This window comes from Centropristis striata, chromosome 20, assembly GCF_030273125.1.
Source record: "Centropristis striata isolate RG_2023a ecotype Rhode Island chromosome 20, C.striata_1.0, whole genome shotgun sequence".
Lineage (NCBI taxonomy): Eukaryota > Metazoa > Chordata > Actinopteri > Perciformes > Serranidae > Centropristis > Centropristis striata.
Window position 1 is genome coordinate 792,932 of NC_081536.1, and position 23,400 is coordinate 816,331.

General features: G+C 38.0%; 1 protein-coding gene across 1 annotated transcript in view; it reads left to right on the forward strand.

Annotated features, from left to right (window-relative positions):
* dntt (deoxynucleotidyltransferase, terminal) overlaps positions 1-23,400 on the forward strand; it is a 197,702-nt gene that overhangs the window by 61,891 nt on the left and 112,411 nt on the right. The window contains exons 4-6 of the mRNA XM_059359923.1: positions 13,348-13,518; positions 18,640-18,711; positions 18,900-19,023. Coding sequence (XP_059215906.1) covers positions 13,348-13,518; positions 18,640-18,711; positions 18,900-19,023 — 367 coding nt within the window. The remainder of the gene's footprint in view (positions 1-13,347; positions 13,519-18,639; positions 18,712-18,899; positions 19,024-23,400) is intronic.

The window sequence follows — 23,400 nt, forward strand, 5'->3', positions numbered from 1 at the left end:
TTGGTGTCCGGAAAACATACCTCAACATCCTGAAACATTTCTTTTGGCCTCGGATGAAAAGGGACGTGTCGGCATACATTAAAACCTGCCATGTATGCCAGCTCACAGGAAAGCCAAATCAAAAAGTTAAGCCTGCACCACTGCAGCCTATCCCGGCGGTGAGTGAACCTTTTACTCATCTCATTGTAGATTGTGTGGGTCCGTTGCCATGTGCCAAGTCTGGTTGTAAATATCTGCTTACTGTGATGTGTCAGAGCACTAGGTATCCAGCTGCGTACCCGTTGAGGTCAATTACGACCAAAGCCGTCGTGAAGGCATTGTCTCAGTTCATTTCTATATTTGGCATACCCAAAGTGATCCAGAGCGACCAGGGGTCGAATTTTTCGTCTCATATGTTTGGACAGGTGTTGAAAACTGTTGCGAATAAAACAAAACCAATCATCGGCCTATCATGCACAAAGCCAGGGTGCTTTGGAAAGATTCCATCAAACTCTTAAGTCTCTTTTGCGTGCCTATTGTACTGAGCTAGATAGAGACTGGGAAGAGGGGCTTCCCTGGTTAATGTTGGCTGCAAGGGAGGCAGTGCAAGAGAGTACAGGCTTTAGCCCGAATGAGCTGGTCTTTGGACATACAGTAAGGGGTCCCTTGGCAGTATTGAAAGAGAATTGTGTAGATACAGACCCGCCAAGGAATTTGGTTGACTTTGTGAATGGTTTCAGACATCGTCTGTTTAAAGCTGGATGTATGGCACGGGAAAAACTAGGTGCGTCTCAAATGAGAATGAAAAGTTGGTATGATCGTCGTACAGAGCGCCAGGATTTCTCTCCTGGAGATCAGGTTCTCGCACTTACACCCATTGTTGGCTCACCATTTCAAGCTAAGTATACAGGCCCATACATAGTCGGTGAGAAAGTTTCTGATTTGAATTATGTTGTTGCAACACCAGGTCGCAGGAAGGCAAGGCGACTCTGTCATGTTAATCTCCTCAAACCTTACTACAAGCGTGTAGTGGAGACAGATTTGGACCAGGATGGGAAGAGTGTAGTGTGTCCAGATCTTGCAGAGGTTTTGGTGCAGGAGGCAGGAGATGTACCTGAGCCTGACGAAAGTCTGCTAAGTGGGCGTTTGAAAAATTCTGAATCACTTTGTAATTTGGAGAAGCTGTTGGCGCATCTGCCAGAGTCAAAATGCCATGAGCTGTCAAAGTTAGTACGAAGATATCCAGGTTTGTTTGGTGACGTTCCTTCAAGAACTGACTGGATTGAGCATGATATAGATGTTGGGGATGCTCAACCGATTAAACAGCATTTCTACCGTATGGCGCCAGTTAAACGCAGTTGTTTGGATGCTGAGGTGGCATATATGCTCCAAAACGACATTGCTGTTCCATCGTCATCCAGCTGGGCTTCTCCATGCATTTTAGTGCCAAAACAAGATGGAACACCTAGATTCTGTACTGACATGAGAAAAGTAAATTCTGTGACAAAATCAGATTCTTTTCCTATACCGCGTATGGATGATTGCATAGACCAAGTTGGGTCTGCAAAATTTGTCAGTAAATTTGATTTACTGAAAGGCTATTGGCAGGTTCCCTTGTCCAAACGTGCACAGGAGATATCTGCCTTTATTACACCGTCGGGTCTGTATTCTTACAGAGTGATGCCATTTGGATTGAAGAATGCCCCCGCAACATTTCAGCGTTTGATGAATCGTGTAGTGTCGGGTCTGAAAGGTTGTTCTGTTTATCTTGATGATGTGGTCATTTACAGTGACACATGGCACTCACATCTTCAACGCATCCGTGCCCTATTTGACCGTTTGACTGAAGCGCAACTCACCATTAATTTGGCCAAATGTGACTTTGCGATGGCCACGGTGACATACTTGGGCCATGTGGTGGGACAGGGTCGTGTGGCTCCGGTCCAGACTAAAGTCAGGGCAATTACAGAGTATCCACAACCTACGACAAAAAAGGAACTGCAGAGGTTCCTGGGGTTGGTGGGATACTACAGGAGTTTTTGTAAAAACTTCTCCACTGTCGTGTTTCCTCTCACTGAACTGCTCAAAGCCAAGGTGAAATTTGATTGGTCGTCTGATTGTCAGCAGGCTTTTGATAATGTCAGATTACTGTTGTGCTCTACTCCTGTTCTCGCTGCTCCTTCTTTTGATCGAACCTTTATGCTGCAAGTAGATGCCAGCCAGGTGGGAGCAGGTGCTGTCTTATTGCAGAATGATGACCAGGGTGTGGTAAGACCAGTCAGTTTCTTCTCAAGAAAGTTTAATAGTTACCAAGGTAATTACTCTGTTATTGAGAAGGAGGCTTTGTCACTTGTTATGGCTTTGCAACATTTTGATGTCTATGTAGGAGCGGGAGGGCCGACGGTGGTTTACACAGACCACAATCCGCTGACATTTTTGCGGTCATTAAGATGTCCAAACCAGAGGCTGATGCGCTGGTTGCTGTTTCTCCAGGCTTACGACCTGGACATTAGACATATAAAAGGAACAGAGAATGTCATTGCAGATGCGCTGTCTCGTGCTCCTCTGCAGTGAATTATTGTTGGTGTGATTTCCCATATTTGATATGGCCTTTTGTATTATTGTTCATCTGTTCCTGCTGCGCCTGTCTTCTTAATTTGCTCCTCAGGTACCGGGGTTGCTGACGATGGGTGGGGGGAGGTTACAGTTGAAGAATCCAGCATAAAGGTCATGTATTATTTCATTTTGTTGAATATTTGTTTTGTTTTTGTACCTGCGTGGTATGGTGATGGTATGCCGGTGATCCTTGTGGGACACCGACTTTTTAAGGGGGGGGGTGTGACGGTCCCCGTCTAGTGTTGAGGTGCTGATCATGTGACTGACAGTTGTTTCTCCCATGTGTCCCTGAAGGCACCATCAACAGATTGCAGATTGGGAGCACCTGGTTCAGGCGCTCCTTAAAGCATAAAAACCCAGAGTCAAGGTGGCTCTTTCTCTCTGGACTCTCTCTGGGCTGCATCCTGCCAGCAGCATTTTGTCTTTGTTTGGTTTCTGCTTTGTTTCCACTTTACAACATTTACACTTCATGTTGCTCACACATCCACACTTACATTACTGATGTTACTGACTTACACACTTCATATTTGTACTTATTACCTCAGTTGTTTAAGTTAGTTTAATAAATTCATTATTTTCTAGACATCCTTTGTGTCCTGTTCCGTATTTGTCATGGCCTAGGAGCCGGGTTATGACATCTGGGGGTCGCCAAATCATTTTGGAAGTCAGCTTAAAGTGTTCATGTGTTAATGTGTTTTAGTCTTTTTGGTCATTTAATGTCTTTTTTTGTCATTTTTTTGTCATTTTGTTTCCTTTTTTGTCATTTCGTGTCTTTTTTGATCATTTTGTGTCTTTTTTGGTCATTTTGTGTCTTTTTTTTGTAATTTTGTGTCTTTTTTTGGTAATTTTGTGTTTATCTAGTCACATTGTGTCTTTTTTGGTCATTTTGTTTCCTTTTTTGTCATTTTGTGTCTTTTTTTGGTCATTTTGTTTCCTTTTTTGTCATTTTGTGTCTTTTTTTATCATTTTGTGGTCAATTTGTGTCTTTTTTGGTCATTTTGTTTCCTTTTTTTGGTCATTTTGTGTCTTTTTTTTGTAATTTTGTGTCTTTTTTTGGTAATTTTGTGTTTATCTAGTCATATTGTGTCTTTTTTGGTCATTTTGTGTCTTTTTTTGTCATTTTGTTTCCTTTTTTGTCATTTTGTGTCTTTTTTGGTCATTTTGTGTCTTTTTTAATCATTTTGTGGTCAATTTGTGTCTTTCTTGGTCATTTTGTTTCCTTTTTTTGGTCATTTTGTTTCTTTTTTGGGTGATCTGAACTGTGCGTGTGAGATTGTGTTCAGTGAGCGGGGGTCGCGGACAACATGCATGTTAAATTGGGGGTCGCGACTCAAAAAGGTTGAGAACTACTGCTTTAACCCAACTGGTAGGAGGCCCCGGGGAGGACCCATGCTGTGTTCCAATCCCCATACTTCCATGAGTACTTAAACGCAGCACACTATCCGCACTTACTAAGTACGCAGATTTCAGCAAGTGAGTGTTGTTCCAGATCTAATACTCCGTGGTGAACTTACCGGAAATTATGCTCGCGACAGCCGACACGGCCCTTTGTGTTGTTTAATCTTTACTTCTACAATCCGGCAATATGGCTCCGTTAACGCAGCAAATGTGGAGAATGGGCCGCCGTTGTCGGCCGCCATTACAAACATTTTTTTCGGTCTGAGCGGCTCTGTCTGGCTCCGCCTCTTCCGCTACGTAGACAAGATGGCGGCCGTTGAGTGCGTATAGTGTACATTGTTCCACACTCAGCGTTTTGACCGTTATGAAGGCAACATCCGGGTCCTTTAGGTTCACTTCTTTTCGCCGCGATCGGAATCAGAACACCCTGCGTACTCAAACTAAGTATAGTAAGTACGGGAAGTATGGGGACTGGAACACAGCACCAGAACACGGTGGAGGGATTATATCTCCCTCCTGGTCTGGGAACGCCTCGGGGTCCAGGAGGAGCTGGACGTTGTGGCTGGGGAGAGCCTGCAGCCCCCGCGACCCGGCCCCGGATGAAACTGGATGGATGGATGGATGGATGTCCTTTAACCCACATAAACAAATGAAGGAAAATGACTCTGGACTCCTCGATGAGGCGGGTAGATTAACACCTCAAGGAACTAAGCGTCCTTACCTGCATAACTTGTCGAGAACCGTCAACCCCGTCAGGTTTAACTTGATGAGATGGTGGGTGGACGCCCAGCAGGACGGAAATAGAAAAGACCTGTCAAAGCGAGGATGAGCTCATCAAGAGTCAACGGCCGTCCACATCTGGAGACGAGATGGACAACACATTACATTAAATTACGTGTCATTTAGCTGACGCTTTTGTCCAAAGCGACTTATAATAAGACCAACACCAGATTATCTTCTCTATTGAAACACATGTGATGATTTCACCAGACGACCACAGACCGAATCGGTCGTGGCCCGGGTTAACAACGACCACGTCGCAAGATGGAACCGATTGATTGATTGATAATTTATTTGAACACATCCATGCCCTTTAATTCCCTGTCTCTGCTATGATTCTATAAAATCTGAGAACCTGAGGAAACGACATGAAAGCACGTAGTAAATCTGCGCGTTTATGCTATTCTCTATAATCTCTCTCACTTAAATCACATATATTCAAATATAGTCAGTCTTTTTTCTCTTCGTTTTACTCCAATTTGTTCCATAAATGAACAGCTGTTACCGCGGTTCATGGTGATTTGGTGTTGGTTCTGGTTTTTAACTTTATAAATATACACACCCCTCTGAAATTATAACGGCTTTGTCTCTTCATTCGCCACCAGACATTGGAATCATTGGAATGAATGGGGCTAAACCACCAATGCTGTATCTAGTTTTCTTCATAAATCTATGTGACTTCCACCTACACAGATTTACAGCCATTGTCATTGTTCACTACTTTGCTACAGCCTCAATAATATAACAAGTACCAGATACGTTACCATAGTATTTTTTATTCATGTTACACACTGTTGCTACATGTCAAACATCTTTAACCCTCTATGGTACGCATTATGATGCCAGTTGGGGGAAAAAAGTTGGAGTGGGTTTTTTTGTCTTAAAATAGACTAAATAAACATATTATGAAGAAAATTTATGATTTTTTGGGGGTTTGTTGCCCGTAGGCAAAATTGTACCATAACGTTGCACAAGTGGAAAAGAGAGTTTTTAAAATTAATTTTAACATCATTTATTTAATAAACATGTATAAAAGATTCAATAGCTTCAACAGGGTACAATACATAACATTTTAAATGATAAAACATTATTACCGGTTTCTTGTCTGAATGTTGCCTGTAGACAACATTGTACCATTGAACCAAATTAAAGCTCTGCTATTGGTTCCCTCTTTTTTTAAAGTATTGCATTTCTCAAAAACATGCATTGTAGAAATTTGACAGGCCAAAAATTGTTATGTTGCCTGAGGGCAACACTGTACCATAGAGCAGTAGTTCTCAACCTTTTTGAGTCGCGACCCCCAATTTAACATGCATGTTGTCCACGACCCCCACTCACTGAACAGAATCTCACACGCGCAGTTCAAATCACCCAAAAAGAAACAAAATGACCAAAAAAAGGAAACAAAATGACCAAAAAAAGACACAAATTGACCACTAAATGATCAAAAAAGACACAAAATGACCAGAAAAGACACAAAATCACCAAGAAAAGGAAACAAAATGACCAAAAAAAGACACAAATTGACCACTAAATGATCAAAAAAGACACAGAATGACCAAAAGAGACACAAAATGACCAGAAAAGACACAAAATCACCAAAAAGACACAAAATGACAAAAAAAGACACAAAATTACCAAGAAAAGGAAACAAAATGACCAAAAAAGACACAAATTGACCACAAAATGATCAAAAAAGACACAAAATGACCAAAAGAGACACAAAATGACCAGAAAAGACACAAAATTACCAAAAAGACACAAAATGACTAAAAAGAGACACAAAATTACCAAGAAAAGGAAACAAAATGACCAAAAAAGACACAAATTGACCACAAAATGATCAAAAAAAGACACAAAATGACCAAATAACACACAAAATGACCCAAAAAAGAAACAAAATGACCAAAAAAAGACATTAAATCACCAAAAAGACTAAAACACATTAACACATGAACACTTTAACACAGTGGAGACAGAGCTGACTTCCAAAATGATTTGGTGACCCCCAGAAATCATCTCACGACCCCAATTGGGGTCCCGACCCCAAGGTTGAGAATAGCTGCCATAGAGGGTTAATATCCTGCCACATCCAGCCTTATTAGTTGGTTATCATTAACAAGAGCATCTCCTTTATGAAAACTTAAACATGTTTGAAAAAAGGCACCTGTTCTGGTGGAATAACCAAACCCTGCTGATCTTATACATGTTGTCTTCTGTCGTACAGCTTTTAGCTACTAAACCATGACTTCCAGTTGAACTGGTGCTGCTCTTCCAGCTCTCTGCTGCCGGTGCCTTCAGGCTCACTGGGCTGAGATGATTGACTGGTAACTGTGCCAAATAAATAATTTGTTATTATAAAGCATTTGGCTCCATCAGCCTCAAGGGGCTTCAATCTATTTTCTCTCAGCTTTTTAGCAACAACATTACATTTTTTCTCTTTTTGCTTGTTTTGCTTCACTCCATGGTTCCTCCAAATGCCACCACAGATGGAAAGGGGTGGCCCAGTTAAAGTTAGAATGGACTGGAACAAAAGTTATTGGCTGACATGATGTAATATCCAACCGCGGTAGGTCAGTCTCTCACTTAGCCACACAATGCAGGTTCTACTTATTTATTTATTTATTTATTTTTATTTGATGGGACAATGCAGTTAATATTGATACAGGACATGCATCCAATGTGCTGCATATAGTGATATAGCTTCAGCTAATAACTACGTACAAAATCACAATACTATAAAAATCCAATATACAATTACCCCATCTACAAAATAGAATAAAATTACAAACAATTACAATATACAGTACAGGCCAAAAGTTTGGACACACTTTCTCATTCATTGCGTTTCCTTTATTTTCATGACTATTTACATTGTAAATTCATCAGAACTATTAATGAACACATGTGGAATTATGTACTTAACAAAAAAGTGTGAAATAACTGAAAACATGTCTTATATTCTAGTAAGCAAAGGGTGGTTACTTTGAGGAATCTAAAATACAAGACATGTTTTCAACTAGTGACTAATGACTGCTGGTCATTAGAAAGAATGCAGATTAAGGGACTTCTTCGTTGGTTTTACCTCAGGTGTGGTGGTTGCCTCTTGGTTAACAGGGTCACTCGTTAAGCCTTCACACCAGTCATCATTTTAACAAGAGAGAACTATTGGAGGGTAACACTATTCAAAGTGGGAACCAGTGTCCTCTAGGGTGCCCTTAAATGGAGAAAATATGATAAAGTGCCCTCTTGTGTTCCCTTTTGGTAGAGAAAACATTAACAAAAGTTATTATGAGAATGTTCACTGAGGTACTAAATCAAGTGAGAAGTAGGGCAATTTTCCTATAGACTTACATACAAATTGACTTCTTTTTGCAACCAGTGGAGTCGCCCCCTGCTGGTCATGAGAAAGAATGCAGATTAATGCACTTCTGCATTGGTTTTACTTTTCAGGCATGGAGGTTGCCGGTTGGTTAACAGGGTCACTCGTTAAGCCGCCACACTGTTTTTTCCCAGTTGGAACTATTGGAGGGGAACACTATTCAAAGTGGGAACAAACTTCAAGAAAGACCGGCATACTGTGTGACGTTAATCACAGTGCATGGCAGTTGTTAACTGCCGCAAAGTTAAACAATCACGTCTATTAGTTGCAAATGATTAATTCAGTTAACAGTTTACCAAAAACATGAACGTCTTCATTCAACACTTCTGCAGGCTATAAGCTTTCATAACTGTTGTTGGAGCACACAGGGAAATCACTGACTGCATTGTAAAACTGCAGTTAATGAAAGGACTCAGTAATCAAGAGCATGACTCACTTGGACATTTGAAATCCCAGTGTATTGTGAATTACATAATTATTCTCAAACATTCAGCACTATAAGCCCTAATTATATTTAAATGCTGTTTCACGTAATATAATATTATTTAAACCCCCCTTAAGCCTAACAGATTGATTTTAGCCACATTAGGGGCAATGGGAACAAGCTTAACAACACTGAAATATCATCTTATTAAGCTGGAAACTTTTAACAAACTTCTGAGCAAACAGCTGCCCCTTTACATAGTCCCTGTTCACAGCAGACGGTTTGATTTGCAGGACTGGGAATAGCAGGTGTATGTAATGCAATTAACAATGCCTGAGTGGTTTTGTGCATGCTGGTTCACTGTCACCCTGTCAAAGTTTACTGTGATACACTTGAATAGAAAAGAGCCACGGCTTCTGTTAATGTCTTCCGTTAAAAAAAGCCTAATTACAGTAATTAAGAGTCATTTTCTTTGGGTCACCCAGCACATATAAGTCCAATATTCACTCTCCATTTAGCTCTGTTTGTGTCTTACTATGCTCCATTCAAGATTATAATAGTTTTGGATTTTTCATTAGTTTTAGTTTTAATTTTGTTGTGAATTTTTGTTTTCAAATTCAGTTAGTTTTAGTTAGTTTTTAGAGTGAATTCTCTAGTTTTAGTTTAGTTTTTATTTTTTGAAAATGCTTAGTTTTAGTTTAGTTTTTATTAGTTTTAGTGTTTTTTGTAATGGGCTATGTGTTGGGTGCCAGATTCAAAGAGGCCATAATAAATGTTTCCTTTATTTCCTTTGGTTAATCATCTCAGCCCCAATAAGGTTATTAACTGTTTTGTATTTTGGTTCTAGTGTAAACATCCCAGTCTCAGTAAACATATTCACCATGTGTTGCATGTTCAAATAGAAACACTGAATTATGAATGAAAAAAGTGGACAAAAACGAAAACTAAGGACATTTCCACTATAATTTTAGTTAGTTTTAGTTAGTTTTGTAACCACAAAATACAGTTTTAGTTAGTTATCGTTTTTTAAAAACTCTAGTTTTTATTTTTATTTCAAGTTAACGAAAATGTGTTTTCAATTCTAGTTTTCGTTAGTTCGTTAGTTTTCGTTAACTATAATAACCTTGGCTCCATTCACCAGCTAGCTGCAGGCTGGAAGCTAATTTCTCAGTTTGCCACTACAAGCACAGTAAATTGATTCATTATCAATCTAAAATATTGGTATTATCAGCTTTAAATAAACAACTTTATCCAGGGATTTCCAGGCCAACAGAAATAGTGCTGGCCTTTAATGTCAATTTGACATAGTGGAAACCATGCAATTACTACGTCTGATTAGGACGGCTACATCAGTCTGCAGGCTGCTCTATGGGCCCATATATATGGAAAATCACGATTAATTTAGGGGTTTCATTTCGTTTCATTTCGTATCCGTTTATTTCGGTCAATACATGTCATTAAAAGAGAAGTAACAAACCAGAAAAAAACATTGATCAAAGTAAACAATAAGTAAACAGAGAAAGAAAATTGATAATAGACATTTGGACCGAAAAGGCTGAAGCAGCTTATTACGCCTGTTACAACTCAAGTTAATTTATTTTATTTATTAATAAAATAAAGAAGCAGTCACAAAAGAGAGAAAAGAAAGAAGCTGCTTGATTTTACCTTTTCCTAAATAGTAGCCACTCATTACTCTAACTTATATAAATGAATCATCCTATTTTTAGGTACTTTTTTGAATAAGTTAATGGTATTGCAAGTTTTCAAGTCTTTCTCCAATTTGTTCCTTAAATGAATAGCTGTTACCGTGGTGCATCGTGATTTGGTGTTGGTTCTGGTATTTAACTTTATAAATATACACACCCCTCTGAAATTATAACGGCTTTGTCTCTTCATTCGCCACCAGACATTGGAATTATTGGAATGAATGGGGCTAAACCACCAATGCTGTATCTAGTTCTCTTCATAAGTCTAACTTTAGAATTAAAAACTGTTGGCAGAGTTGTGTCCTGCCTTGTAAATCCATCCCTCCCGTGATTCTGACTGCAGCCTGTTTGAGTGTTTGAACATGTTGTCCTGTGAAGCCATGGCTGGGCCTCTTGGGAGGCTGTTGTGAACAAGTGGAAAATGACAGGTTCCTGTCTGGTTCCTGTCTGGTTCCTGTCTGGTTCCTGTCTGGTGTTGGCCAGCCTCTAATGTCTCCGTCCAGCCATCCAGAAGGAAACCAACATGCAGCATGTCCTACTGTACGCTGCAATGACAGGGACAGGGACAGAAAGGAGTGATAAAGAAGGGAGGAAGGAAGTGAAGGGAGTTCCTTTCCTTGTCTGGTTTCCTGTTCGGGTCAGTGCTTCTCACATGTGAATGCACACCTGACACATCACTGTTATTCCTGGATCTTTCTTTTGTTTAAATGTTTGCAAGAAGCCTGTTAAAGCTTTCGGTAACACTTTATAATGAGTACACACTATTAAGCATTAGTTAAGCATTAATAAATACTCAATTCATCATTTATAAGGCATTTTTATGACATTACCTCACATTAGTATGTAGTTTATAAACACAGTTAAAATGTCTTATTCATCATTGATAAGCACATTAGTTATGGATTAGTAAATACTGAATTCATCATTTATAAAGCATGTTTCTGCCGTAAATACTCATTACTATGTGGTTTATAATCACAATTATAAATGTTTTACTCTCCATTAATAAGCTCATCTATAATGTCCTAATGATTGCATTTTCATATTTTATATATGATGGTATATATTTATATATTTTCATATTTTATATATGATGGTATATAACCACATAGTAATGAGTATTTACGGCAGAAACATGCGTTATAAATGATGAATTGAGTATTTATTAATGCTTAACTAATGCTTAATAGTGTGTACTCATTATAAAGTGTTACCAAGCTTTCCATCTTACCTTTTTCTGACACATTATTTCTCTTTCTCCCTTCACCTGGGTTTGCCTAACTGTTACTCCCTCGGTTGAAATCACGAACACAAGTCGTTCCTTTTATGCACGGGCATTTATTTGCACATCGCCGTCATGCCGTGAGAACTAGATAAATTAAATAAACAAATCATAAAGTGAGTGTCATATAATACAAAGCATTTTCCATAGAGAATAACATTCAAGAAATATCTTCCAAACATAAAAATACCTTACATAATGTACTCGATTTACTTCATAAAATAATAATATGCTTTGTTTACATTTTACATAAATTGAAACGCAATTAGCGCACCACGTTACTCCGTGAGCATCTCAAACATGTGTAACATAACGTAAACATAACGTAAACATAACGTAAACATTCCTCATTGGCCGCGTTAAGTCAAAAGGGAGTAAGAAAGGAAACTTCAAAGTCGGGTCTTATTCAATCTTTGTATCGTTATTCAGCATCTTCTTATCGTCATCTTCTAATTCAGCTATTCTCAACCTTTTTGAGTCGCGACCCCCAATTTAACATGCATGTTGTCCGCGACCCCCGCTCACTGAACACAATCTCACACACACAGTTCAGATCACCCAAAAAAGAAGCAAAATGACCAAAAAAAGGAAACAAAATGACCAAAAAGACACAAAATTACCAAAAAAGACACAAAATTACCCAAAAAAGAAACAAAATCACCAAAAAGACACAAAATTACCAAAAAAGACACAAAATTACCCAAAAAAGGAACAAAATCACCAAAAAACGACACAAAATTACTAAAAACATACACAAAATTACTAAAAACAGACACAAATTGACCACAAAATGATCAAAATAAGACACAAAAGGACCAAAAAAGACACAAATTGACCAAAAACTACACAAATTGACCAAAAACTACACAAAATGACCAAAAAAAGACATGAAGTGACCAAAAAAGCAAACACTTTAACACAGTGGAGACAGAGCTGACTTCCTAAATGATTTGGTGACCCCCAGAAATCATCTCGCGACCCCAATTGGGGTCCCGACCCCAAGGTTGAGAATAGCTGTTCTAATTAACATGCAAGGTGCGCTGTTACTCGTGTGCTGTGTAGAGTGCGTCTGAATAATGCCCCCCCCCTGTACAACATAACAATATTAGTTCCGCTACGGAATATACATCTTTCCCTGTCTGTGCATGAACTTAAAATATATTATGAACAAAAATATGATCCTTTTAACCCTATAAAGCCTGAAACATGAAATAATTGCCAGAAAATTCAATTTTTGTAAAAACTGAGTGCTTATTAACCTGCTGACGAATTTTAAGAAATAAATAAATTGCATATATGAATTCTAATTTGTATCATATTTGATACATCAGGTCTTTTTGTGCATTTTGTTGCTCACAAAGTTTGTTTTTCTCGAACTAACAAAAACATATAAACCCTAACATTTTTAACCTATTAAGACTTTGACTTTTCCTTTTTCCTCAATCATGCAAAATACATATTTTTTCCATATAACACAACATCACACATCTGCAGATATGAAGTTTTTTAATGCAGCAATGACTGATCCACTCGTGGAACCTGCATATCATTTTTGCTACATCTGGTATTTTTGTGCAATTTGTTGCTCAGTTTGTTTATCTTCAACACATGTATACATCAGGTTTTTGATGATGTAGAGGTCTCAAAAATTACTGTATCTAATATGATACACTTGGCTTTATAGGGTTAAAGTAAATTATTTAATTGTTGACTCAAAGTGTAAAATGAACTTAAACTGTGTAACTGTCTCTGACTGCAGCTACACTAACTCTCCCCGTAGGATGCTCTTGAAGTGCTGGCGGAGAGCTATGAATTCAACGAGAACGAGGGTCCGTGCCTGGCCTTCAGGAGGGCTGCATCGGTTCTGAAGAGTCTGCCCTGGGCGGTGCAGAACCTGGGGGCCACTCAGGGCCTCCCCTGCCTGGGGGAACACACAAAGGCCATCATAGAGGTAAGACTTTAGTCCAGCTGACAGCTAATCTATCTGTGTTACGTGTTGAGAGCAGTGGTCTCATGAAACAACACGTTTCTGACAACGTAGATTGGGAATGCAAAGTTTTTAGAAGCTAAGTGTCAAATTCCTAAACAAGTAGAGTTTTCAAATCTGTCTCTGTGTGCAAACAATAAATAATGCAATGTTGAATGTGATGGATTACCTCTCTCAACAGGCGACTTTCAGGTCTCCTGAACTCAATTTTCATTCTGTTGTGAAAGGATCCAAAATCAGTAGCTACCTTGGAGGGAGAAAGTCAATCTAGACTCTTGAAAATGCACTGAAAAATGGTCAGCGGTGCAGGAAAAAAACGCCCTCTTGAATGCCTCCATGGTAGATAAAATGTGACAAAGTGTCCTCTTGTGTTCCCTTTTGGTTCCCGGGTCATTTTCCTATCGACAAATGGACTAATTTTTGCAACTAGTGGAGTCGCCCCCTGCTGGTCATTAGAAAGAATGCAGATTAAGGGACTTCCGCATTTGTTTTACCTCAGGCGTGGTGGTTGCCTCTTGGTTAACAGGGTCACTCGTTAAGCCTTCACACCAGTCATCATTTTAACAAGAGAGAACTATTTGAGGGGAACAATATTCAAAGTGGGAACCAGTGTCCTCTAGTCCAGTAGGTCTCAACCTTTGTGAGTCGCGACCCCCAATTTAACATGCATGTTGTCCACGACCCCCGGTCACTGAACACAATCTCACAAGCACAGTTCAGATCACCCAAAAAAGAAACAAAATGACCAAATAAGACACAAATTGACCACAAAATGATCAAAAAAGACACAAAATGACCAGAAAAGAGACAAAATGACCAAAAAAGACACAAAATGACCCCAAAAAAAGCCAAAAATGACGAAAAAAAGACACAAAATGACAAAAAAGGGAAACAAAATGACCAAAAAAGACACAAATTGATCACAAAATTATCAAAAAAAGACACAAAATGACCAAAAAAAAGACATTAAGAGTAAAACACATGAACACTTTAACACAGTGGAGACAGAGCTGACTTCCAAAATGATTTGGCGACCCCCAGAAATCATCTCGCGACCCCAATTGGGGTCGGGACCCCAAGGTTGAGAATAGCTGCTCTAGGGTGCCCTTAAATGGAGAAAATATGATAAAGTTCCCTTTTGGTAGAGAAAACATAAAAAAAAAGTTATTATGAGAATGTTCACTGAGGTACTAAATCAAGTGAGAAGTCGGGTCATTTTCCTATCGATGAATGGACTAATTAACTAAACTAACTAAACCAGTGGAGTCGCCCCCTGCTGGTCATTAGAAAGAATGCAGATTAAGGGACTTCTTCGTTGGTTTTACCTCAGGTGTGGTGGTTGCCTCTTGGTTAACAGGGTCACTCGTTAAGCCTTCACACCGGTCATCATTTCAACAAGAGAGAACTATTGGAGTGTAACACTATTAAAAATGGGAACCAGTGTCCTCTAGGTTGCCCTTAAATGGAGAAAATATTATAAAGTGCCCTCTTATGTTCCCTTTTGGTAGAGAAAACATTAAAAAAAAAAGTTATTATGACAATGTTCACTGAGGTAGGCAAGGCAAGTTTATTTATATAGCACAATTCGGACAGAGGGACATTCAAAGTGCTTTACAGGGGCAAGATTAAAATACATAAAACACATTAGAAGACATTTACAAGTGAATAAAAAAAAAAAGTGAATGAATAAAACATTTAAGAGCGAATGAATAAAAATTACAGGTTAAAATGGAAACAGAAAAGTCTTCAGACTTGATTTAAAAGAGCTGAGAGTTACTAAATCAAGTGAGAAGTCCGGTCATTTTCCTATAGACAAATGGACAAATTTTTGCAACTAGTGACTAATGACTGCTGGTCATTAGAAAGAATGCAAATTAAAGGACTTCCGCATTTGTTTTACCTCAGGCGTGGTGGTTGCCTCTTGGTTAACAGGGTCACTCGTTAAGCCTTCACACCGGTCATCATTTTAACAAGAGAGAACAATGGGAGTGTAACACTATTAAAAGTGGGAACCAGTGTCCTCTAGGGTGCCCTTAAATTGGGAAAATATGATAAAGTGCTCTCTAGCATGCCCTTCTAGTAGAGAAAAAGATAAGTAAGTGTCTTGTATGGTGCCCTTTTAGTCAAGAAATGGAAAGAAGTGCCTTTTTAGGTTGCAGGAAAATGGAAAAACTATAGTAAATAAACTATGTAAATTAAAAAAACATGAAGTAGTCCTATTAGACATTAGACAGTGTTGTTGAGACCTTGGTCAGAGTTTTTTACCACCACTTGAAGACATTTCCTTACGGTGGTCCTGAGATATCAGAATCAGCTTTATTGGTCAGGTCTGTGTGCACAAACTAAGAATTTGACTAAAAAGAAAACCAGGATGGTTTAAAAAGATTTACATAATGTTCACAATGTGGGATGTACACACAGTATGAATGTATGGACAACACAAAAACATCAGAATCAGAATCAGAAAAGAAAATCATCTCAGACGTGGCTCACATACAACATAAAGTGCAAAAAGCAAAAACTCAGACAATAGACATACATGTGTTCCTAAAAAAACAATAAAAATACCCTAATGAAGCTAATTTACAAAGGATAAAAATTACAATATACACTATGTGCAAAGCAGCAAAGTGTCAAACTTTTCTTCACTTAATGAAAGAGTATTTCAATCTTCTTTTGCAGAATTCTTTTCAAATCGTTGTGCTGATTGTTAAGAAGAATGAAGCTGATTCTTGCTGCCGATCGGCACAAACATGTTCTCAGGTGACAGTGGAATCTCATCTCGCAGAACACATTTGCTTTTGAGTTATTGAAGGCTTAAAAAAAATGCAATCTTTCAAAAAAAAGATATCAAAAATAGCTTTTTTGAAATTTCAAGTCCAAGACAGACTCGCTAACAGAACTTGCCACACACATGAGCACACACTGACAGGCATCACACCAATTTATCTTCGCTTTGGGGAAAAAAAAAGTCTTCTGGGGTCACTTGGCAATCATCCCCTCACCTCCAGTCGTGCTCAGGGCAGAAATCATGGCAAGTTGTCAGGGAAAAGTGTGGAGAAATGTTTGTTGGGAGAGAAAACGAAGGCAGAGTCCCTGCAGGAGAACAAGGTGAGCTCTGAGTCCAACTCTGACACATTAAACAGACACTCGCCGGGTTTCAAAATCTGTCAAATCTGTCAAAGCGCCGAGCAGATTCATTAAACAAAATAGCATAAATGTCCCGAGAGACTGAATCAGACTGCCTGGATGACCTCTCCCTGTTCTTCTTCTCAAACACTGGTGAGTTTTTTTCCCCCCGCTAGCTTGTCTCTTTGAACAGATCGTGGCTCAAAACAAGAAAATGACACGACACGAAAAACAAAGTGAAACCAAACAGAGTAAAAACAAAACGCTTGATGTGCCCGTGAACATCGGAGTGGCACTCTGTCAGCGCTCGCTGCTGACTGAACATCCACAGTGGGGAGAAGATAGAAACCTAGTGACATGAGAGTCTGGGAGCAGCGAGGCAGAGTCGGGGATGAAGAGTCACTATGTGTTTTCTGTGTGTGCAGAGACGTCGTGCATGGGAAGGAGTGTGTCCTCCCCGGGGCCCCGAGTCTGTTGAAGCATTATCCTAGCGTCTGAGGTTAGCCCCGGCTCGGGGGGAGAAAAGAAAAGCAGAGGTGGACGGGTGGATGCATCATTGAGCAGTGAAGCTGCTTTAAACTGCACTGTACTCACAGCTTCACTGCTTCATTGATACTAGATGTCTGCCCTGCATGCACAAATTAAAATGCACATAGATTCTTCTCATACAAGCCAGAAAAAGAAGCTGTGTACAGTGTAAATAAAACAATTAATTGCGAATTAATTGCTTTACTGCATTTTGTGTCCACGGTCTCCTAGAAAAACAAAAATGGTGAAATACTGACGCTAAATAAACACTAAATATGGATACTTGGTGGCCATGATTCATTATATTATTGCCACGCAAAGTATCGCGATACTATACTGTATCGATTTTTTCCTCCCACCTTTACTACATATTCAATTTAAGACTGTAACATGCAAAGCAAAAGCCATTCATCAACAACATGTAACAACGCCGCCTACTTCTCTGGGCTCGAGCTGGATGGACTGATGCTCTGAATAGCTTCAATACGGCTGTGTCCGTGAAATAACATCACAAAAAGAGTCACATACTTTGGTTCCAGCATATTCCTAAAAGTTAGCCTGCTATAGTCTCCTAAAAAACAAAAATGGTGAAATACTGACGCTAAATAAACACTAAATATCGATACTTGGTGGCCATAAAACAATAAAGTATCACCACGCAAAGTATTGCGACCTTTACTACATATTCAAGTTAAGACTGTAACATTCATCAACAACATGTAATAACGCCGCCTACTTCTCTGGGCTCGAGCTGGATGGACTGATGCAAAGTGGTCCAACTAGTCCACATTTCAAATTGTTTCTGGAAATCATGGACGTCGTGTCCTGGGGATAAATAGTCCGTTTTTATATATCTAAACTCTATAAATATATATAAAATGATGCTACGCTCCGTTTAAGTGGTGCCTTTGACGTCGCATTCCAACTTTTTTTTCAATTAGGGTTGTAAAACACAACTTACAGGCTCATTTTCAACACCAACAACTTTTACAATTTCCCCAATGGAAGACGGCTGATATTAACCAGATAACTGCTGTCTCATTTTATGCCTTCCCATAATGAAGACCGTTAAAATGTGACCAGCAAATTAGCCGTGCTCTGCTGAGAGCGGGAGATAATTAAACGCCGAACAAAAGTTGTTTCAGAGCAAACAATAGAAGCTGGGGAAAACATCACCGAGGGCTTTTTATGAACGCCATGAAACCGACATTAATCTCAGGTTTCACAACAACAAAGTCGTTATTTCTTGAAAAGAAATGGAAATGAGGACACGCCGAGCACCTGATTTAAGTGGAAACTGTTTTCAAATGAGCAGCAATTTAAGGCCATTTGTTAATTTGCTGAAGGAACAAAAACCAGGGGAAACATGCCAACGCTGACACCAACAGCTTTTTTCTTAATAATATAATGTGCTTTCATATTCTGCAGGAGATCCTTCAACACGGCCGTTCGTTTGAAGTGGAGAAAATGCTCTCTGATGAGAGGTATCAGACACTGAAGGTCAGCAGACAAAAAAACACAACTCATTTTGCTTTCTCCCACATCAAATTGCTGTGAAAATGATTTGCATTTGCCGTCTCCTAAGGACGGAGAGCTCTTGAAAACGTTGAATGCTAACCCCCCCTGAGAAGAGCCTGTCATCTCAGAGCATGTCTCCTTGATTAAGTCCTTACCTCGTTTCCTGCCAGCTGTTCACGAGTGTGTTTGGGGTTGGACCGAAGACGGCGGAGAAGTGGTACCGCAGAGGGCTGCGCTCATTCAGCGCCGCGCTGGCAGACCGCAGCGTTCATCTCAACCGGATGCAACAAAGTGGTACAAAAACATCTCAGCACTTCCACTCACACACTAATTATACACTGAACATTACAGCTCAAGTTTGCTTCCAAGAAAAACTCAAAGACCTTCAAATTCCTCCAGAGGGACCTGCAGGCATTTGGGGATATTATTATTTAGGAAGAGTTTTATAATAAGGTCCTTAATAACCATTAATTAACAAGTAATAAGGCATTGTTTATTTATTTATTTTATTTATTGTTGTTTGCACTTAAAAAACATACAATTGTTAGGAAATAACAGTACAAGAAACAGTAAAAGAAAATGCAGGAAAGATCAAAAAGACCAAAGGGCTTATATATACGCGACCCTCCCTCTTAAACCTATAAGTAACTATACTTTACTTAAATTACATAGCTAGATGAAAATAAAAGCTTCCAAGAAAAACTCAAAGACCTTAAAATTCTGGAGGCTCAGTGTCTTTTTTATGTATATATATATATATATGGAAATTACCAACTGAAACATTTAAAAGTGATATTGATTGAATATTTATGTCGGCCTTAAAAAAATGACACAAATAATGCTTAATTTCACCTTAAAAGTTGGTATTTTGCATATATATATATATATATATATATATATATGCTGCGCTCATTCAGCGCCGCGCTGGCAGACCGCAGCGTTCATCTCAACCGGATGCAACAAAGTGGTACAAAAACATCTCAACATTTCCACTCACACACTAATTATACACTGAACATTACAACTCAAGTTTGCTTCCAAGAAAAACCTTAAAAAGAAGACCTTAAAATTCCTCCAGAGGGACCTGCATGCATTAGGGGATATTATTATTATTATCACACGCTTTATAATAAGGTCCTTAACCCATAGGAACCTATGGTGACACCCGTGTAACAAACACTTTAAATCTTCTATAATTAGTCTAGACGGATTTCAGAATAAAGGCCTCCTATAAGAAGTGAGGAGCATTTATGGGTACAAGTCAGGAACCGGCCTACTTTACATATTTCAAGGGTGCTGAGTCCAAAAAAAATGGTTCCCAAGCGAAATTTTGAGTTTTTGACCTTCTAATTTATATCAAATGGCCACAAATAATGCTTAATTTCACCTTAAAAGTTTGTATTTTGCATATATATATATATATATATATATATATATATATATATATATATACATATACATATACATACATATATATATCTTCAGGCCATCTGCAGTGGCTCCATGTGGCTGTGACAAAAAAATTATACAAAATGATGATACAAAAATGTTTATTTCTTTACATTTAAAATTGTATTTTTCATTGGTGTAGGCCCAAAGCAATTTGTATTTTTCAATTGTAAAAATATGTAGATTATACATGGCTGTAAAAAGATTTTTAAAACATTTTAATCAACTAAAATGTGCATTATAGCTTATAAAAAGTCTACTGGTCGGCACCTTAAACTCTAAAGTTTGCCAACTTCAAGTCTAGTCTTGAGTTTCCCTCGCTAGGCTAGCGATAGAGATATTTCATACAAAGATCATAAAAATATATGCTCATCATGACTTATTATTAATGTTGGTAGGCTAATTTAGACCTAGGCCATATTATCTTCATTCTAAGGCTTAAAATAAGGTTTGCGGCTCCATTTCGACTGTTTTTCTCTTATTTTGTCCAACAATGGCTCTTTTGTTAGTAAAGGTTGCTGATCCCTGCATTAACTCATTAAATCCCTAAGAGACGTGTACTCAACACTCTGGTGTGGTGGTCATGTGACTGTGACAGGAAGTGACTTCTCCAAAAATATGTGTGTGACTGGAAACAGAAATGGGAAAAAGTAGCTAATTTGAAAAAGCATATTTTTTTGTTACAAGGCTCAGTTTAAACCCATTTAACAATTCTAATCCGTTAATAGGGAACAGAACAAATTAAAGTCACAATTTTGATATATGTTATGGAGATCCAAACAAAAAGGCAAATGGTTATTTGTGTTTTATTTATTATTGATTTATTCTTATTTTGTAATTTGAAAACAAATCTGAAAAATAATTAATTGTTAAACAGCACTATTAATGTCACAATTTTGACATATATTGTGGAGATGCAAAGAAAAAGGCAAATTTGTGTTTCTGTAAGCAGAAAATGTGTCTAGTTTTTTATTTTAAAATAAGAAATATCATAAACATAAATACCATAAACGCCCAATGTAACATATTAAAATTGTACTAATGAGTGAAACTAAAACTATTAATAAACTATTAATTATAATTTAATTGTTTGTTAATGGTAAATTAACTATAAACTTGCATTAATATACAATCTTTTAGCCATTTATAAATTATTTAGTTTGTTAAACATTAATAAATCATGTATTTACCATTCTAAATGGCCTATAAACGGTTTATAAATGATGATTAAACATTAATAAACTATCTGTTTACCATTTATAAATGATGGTTATTGTAAAGTGTTACCTATTATTTATTTTTTCACCCTTTTGGCCCCACAGGAGGCTCCTGATGTGGAGCACTAGCTGTAATGTGTTTCTCTAAAGTGAGATGAGATGTGACCAGCTGGAGTTTACAGTGAAAACACAATGAAAAAGGCAGCAGGGGTATTTTTAATAAAAATCAATGAACAGTGACTGTGAAGGGAACGCTGGCTGTGGTTTTCCCATGAGCTCCCATCATCAATCAGCTGGGCAGACTGGGCAGACTGGGTCGTCAGGCAGAAACCAGCAGAGGTCCTGACTTTCACTGGGAGAGTTATGATGCGTTCAAGTGCTTGTAAAGGAGGACTTTAGTTCATATCTCTATGGGGAATCGTCCTTTATTGCTTTGGTAATATTGTTTTTCCGTTTAATTACAGATTGATTTTGGATGGAGGTTTTTGGACAGTTTCCAGAGCAGGAGGAAATTAATTTGGTGCTAGAACAGCTAAGATTCTGCAGCCATGCTAGCAGCTCTGAGGCTTTAATGCTCAATGGGAAGAAAAAATAATCCAAAGTGCCTTTTTTAACTCCAGTTTTCTGTCTTTATCAGTCTCGGTCATGTGAAAGTTAAAAATATATCAGTGGAGTTAAGAGATGTGTAGGTTGGTCAACATGTTTTTGAGTTAAATATGAGCAAATAAGTAAAAAATGAAAGAGAGAAAATAGAGAAATAGTCTTTATTTTTAGTGTTGCTAGTAGTGATGGGCTATTGGAGGAAACCTGCCAACTCCAACATCTATAACGTTGATCAGTTAATGATCATCATGCATTCATGGGCACAATAAAAGATATATATATATATATATATATATATATATATATATATATATATATATATATATATACACTACTGGTCAAAAGTTTTAGAACACACCAACTTTTCCAGAATTTAATTGAAAATGATGCAGTTTAATGTCTCAGTGTACTCTGAAATTAATGCACATTTGCAACATTTAAGTAAAAAAAAGATTCAAAATCACATTTTATGTTGGACTAAAGGACTAAAAAAAGACACAAAATGACTAAAAAAAGACACAAAAAGACACAAAATGACCAAAAAAAAGACACAAAAAGATACAAAATGACTAAAAAAAGACACAAAATGACCAAAAAAAGACACAAAATGACTTCCAAAGACATGAAAAGAATTCAAAAATGGACAAAATAGCCCAAGACTCCATAGAGTTAAGTTGTTAACCCATTTCTTGTTCCCTGAAAAAGGCCTACTTGTATAATTCTGAAATGTACATTATTTTCCAGTTTTGGTTCAGCTTACCTTTTTTTATTTACCTCTGGCAGTTCACCACTTACCTTTGGACCCTTTCAAGCTGTTCATTTGACTTGAACTGCTTGAATTTCAATAAAAAACTGGAAACATTGGGGTGTTCTAAAACTTTTGACCGGTAGTGTATATATACAGTACAGTGCAAAAGTTTTAGGCCTGTTTTGATAACGGATGCTTTTATTTTGAAAGGACGAAAAGAGACTTCCTGTCGATCGTAAAAAACTAACTCAAGTGAGATTAAACCTTAAAGATAACGTCAAGGAGTTCAATGTTTTATGTTTTAGCCCCCAAAGAGGCATGAGGTTAGTTTTCACAATAATCTTACACATTTAAGTGTGTTTTCTGTTTGAAAAAGTTTTGGATCAAATTAAACTCAGTAATTCATGCTAGCAAGGTTTGATACTGTAGGCTAGTTTTGCTCAAATTAATCTTCTTGTATTTCTGTGTGTTTTATAATTGTTATTGCAACTTTCAGTTCAAACTGTAGCTTTATCCAACTTACACAGATTGTTCAAATTCCATGTGATCAACCAAATTCTTAACGACCATTAATTGATCATCGGTTAATTATTCACACCCCTAGTCGCTAGCTCTATGGTTCTTTGGATGGCAATATTGGTCATTTGGTTGGGC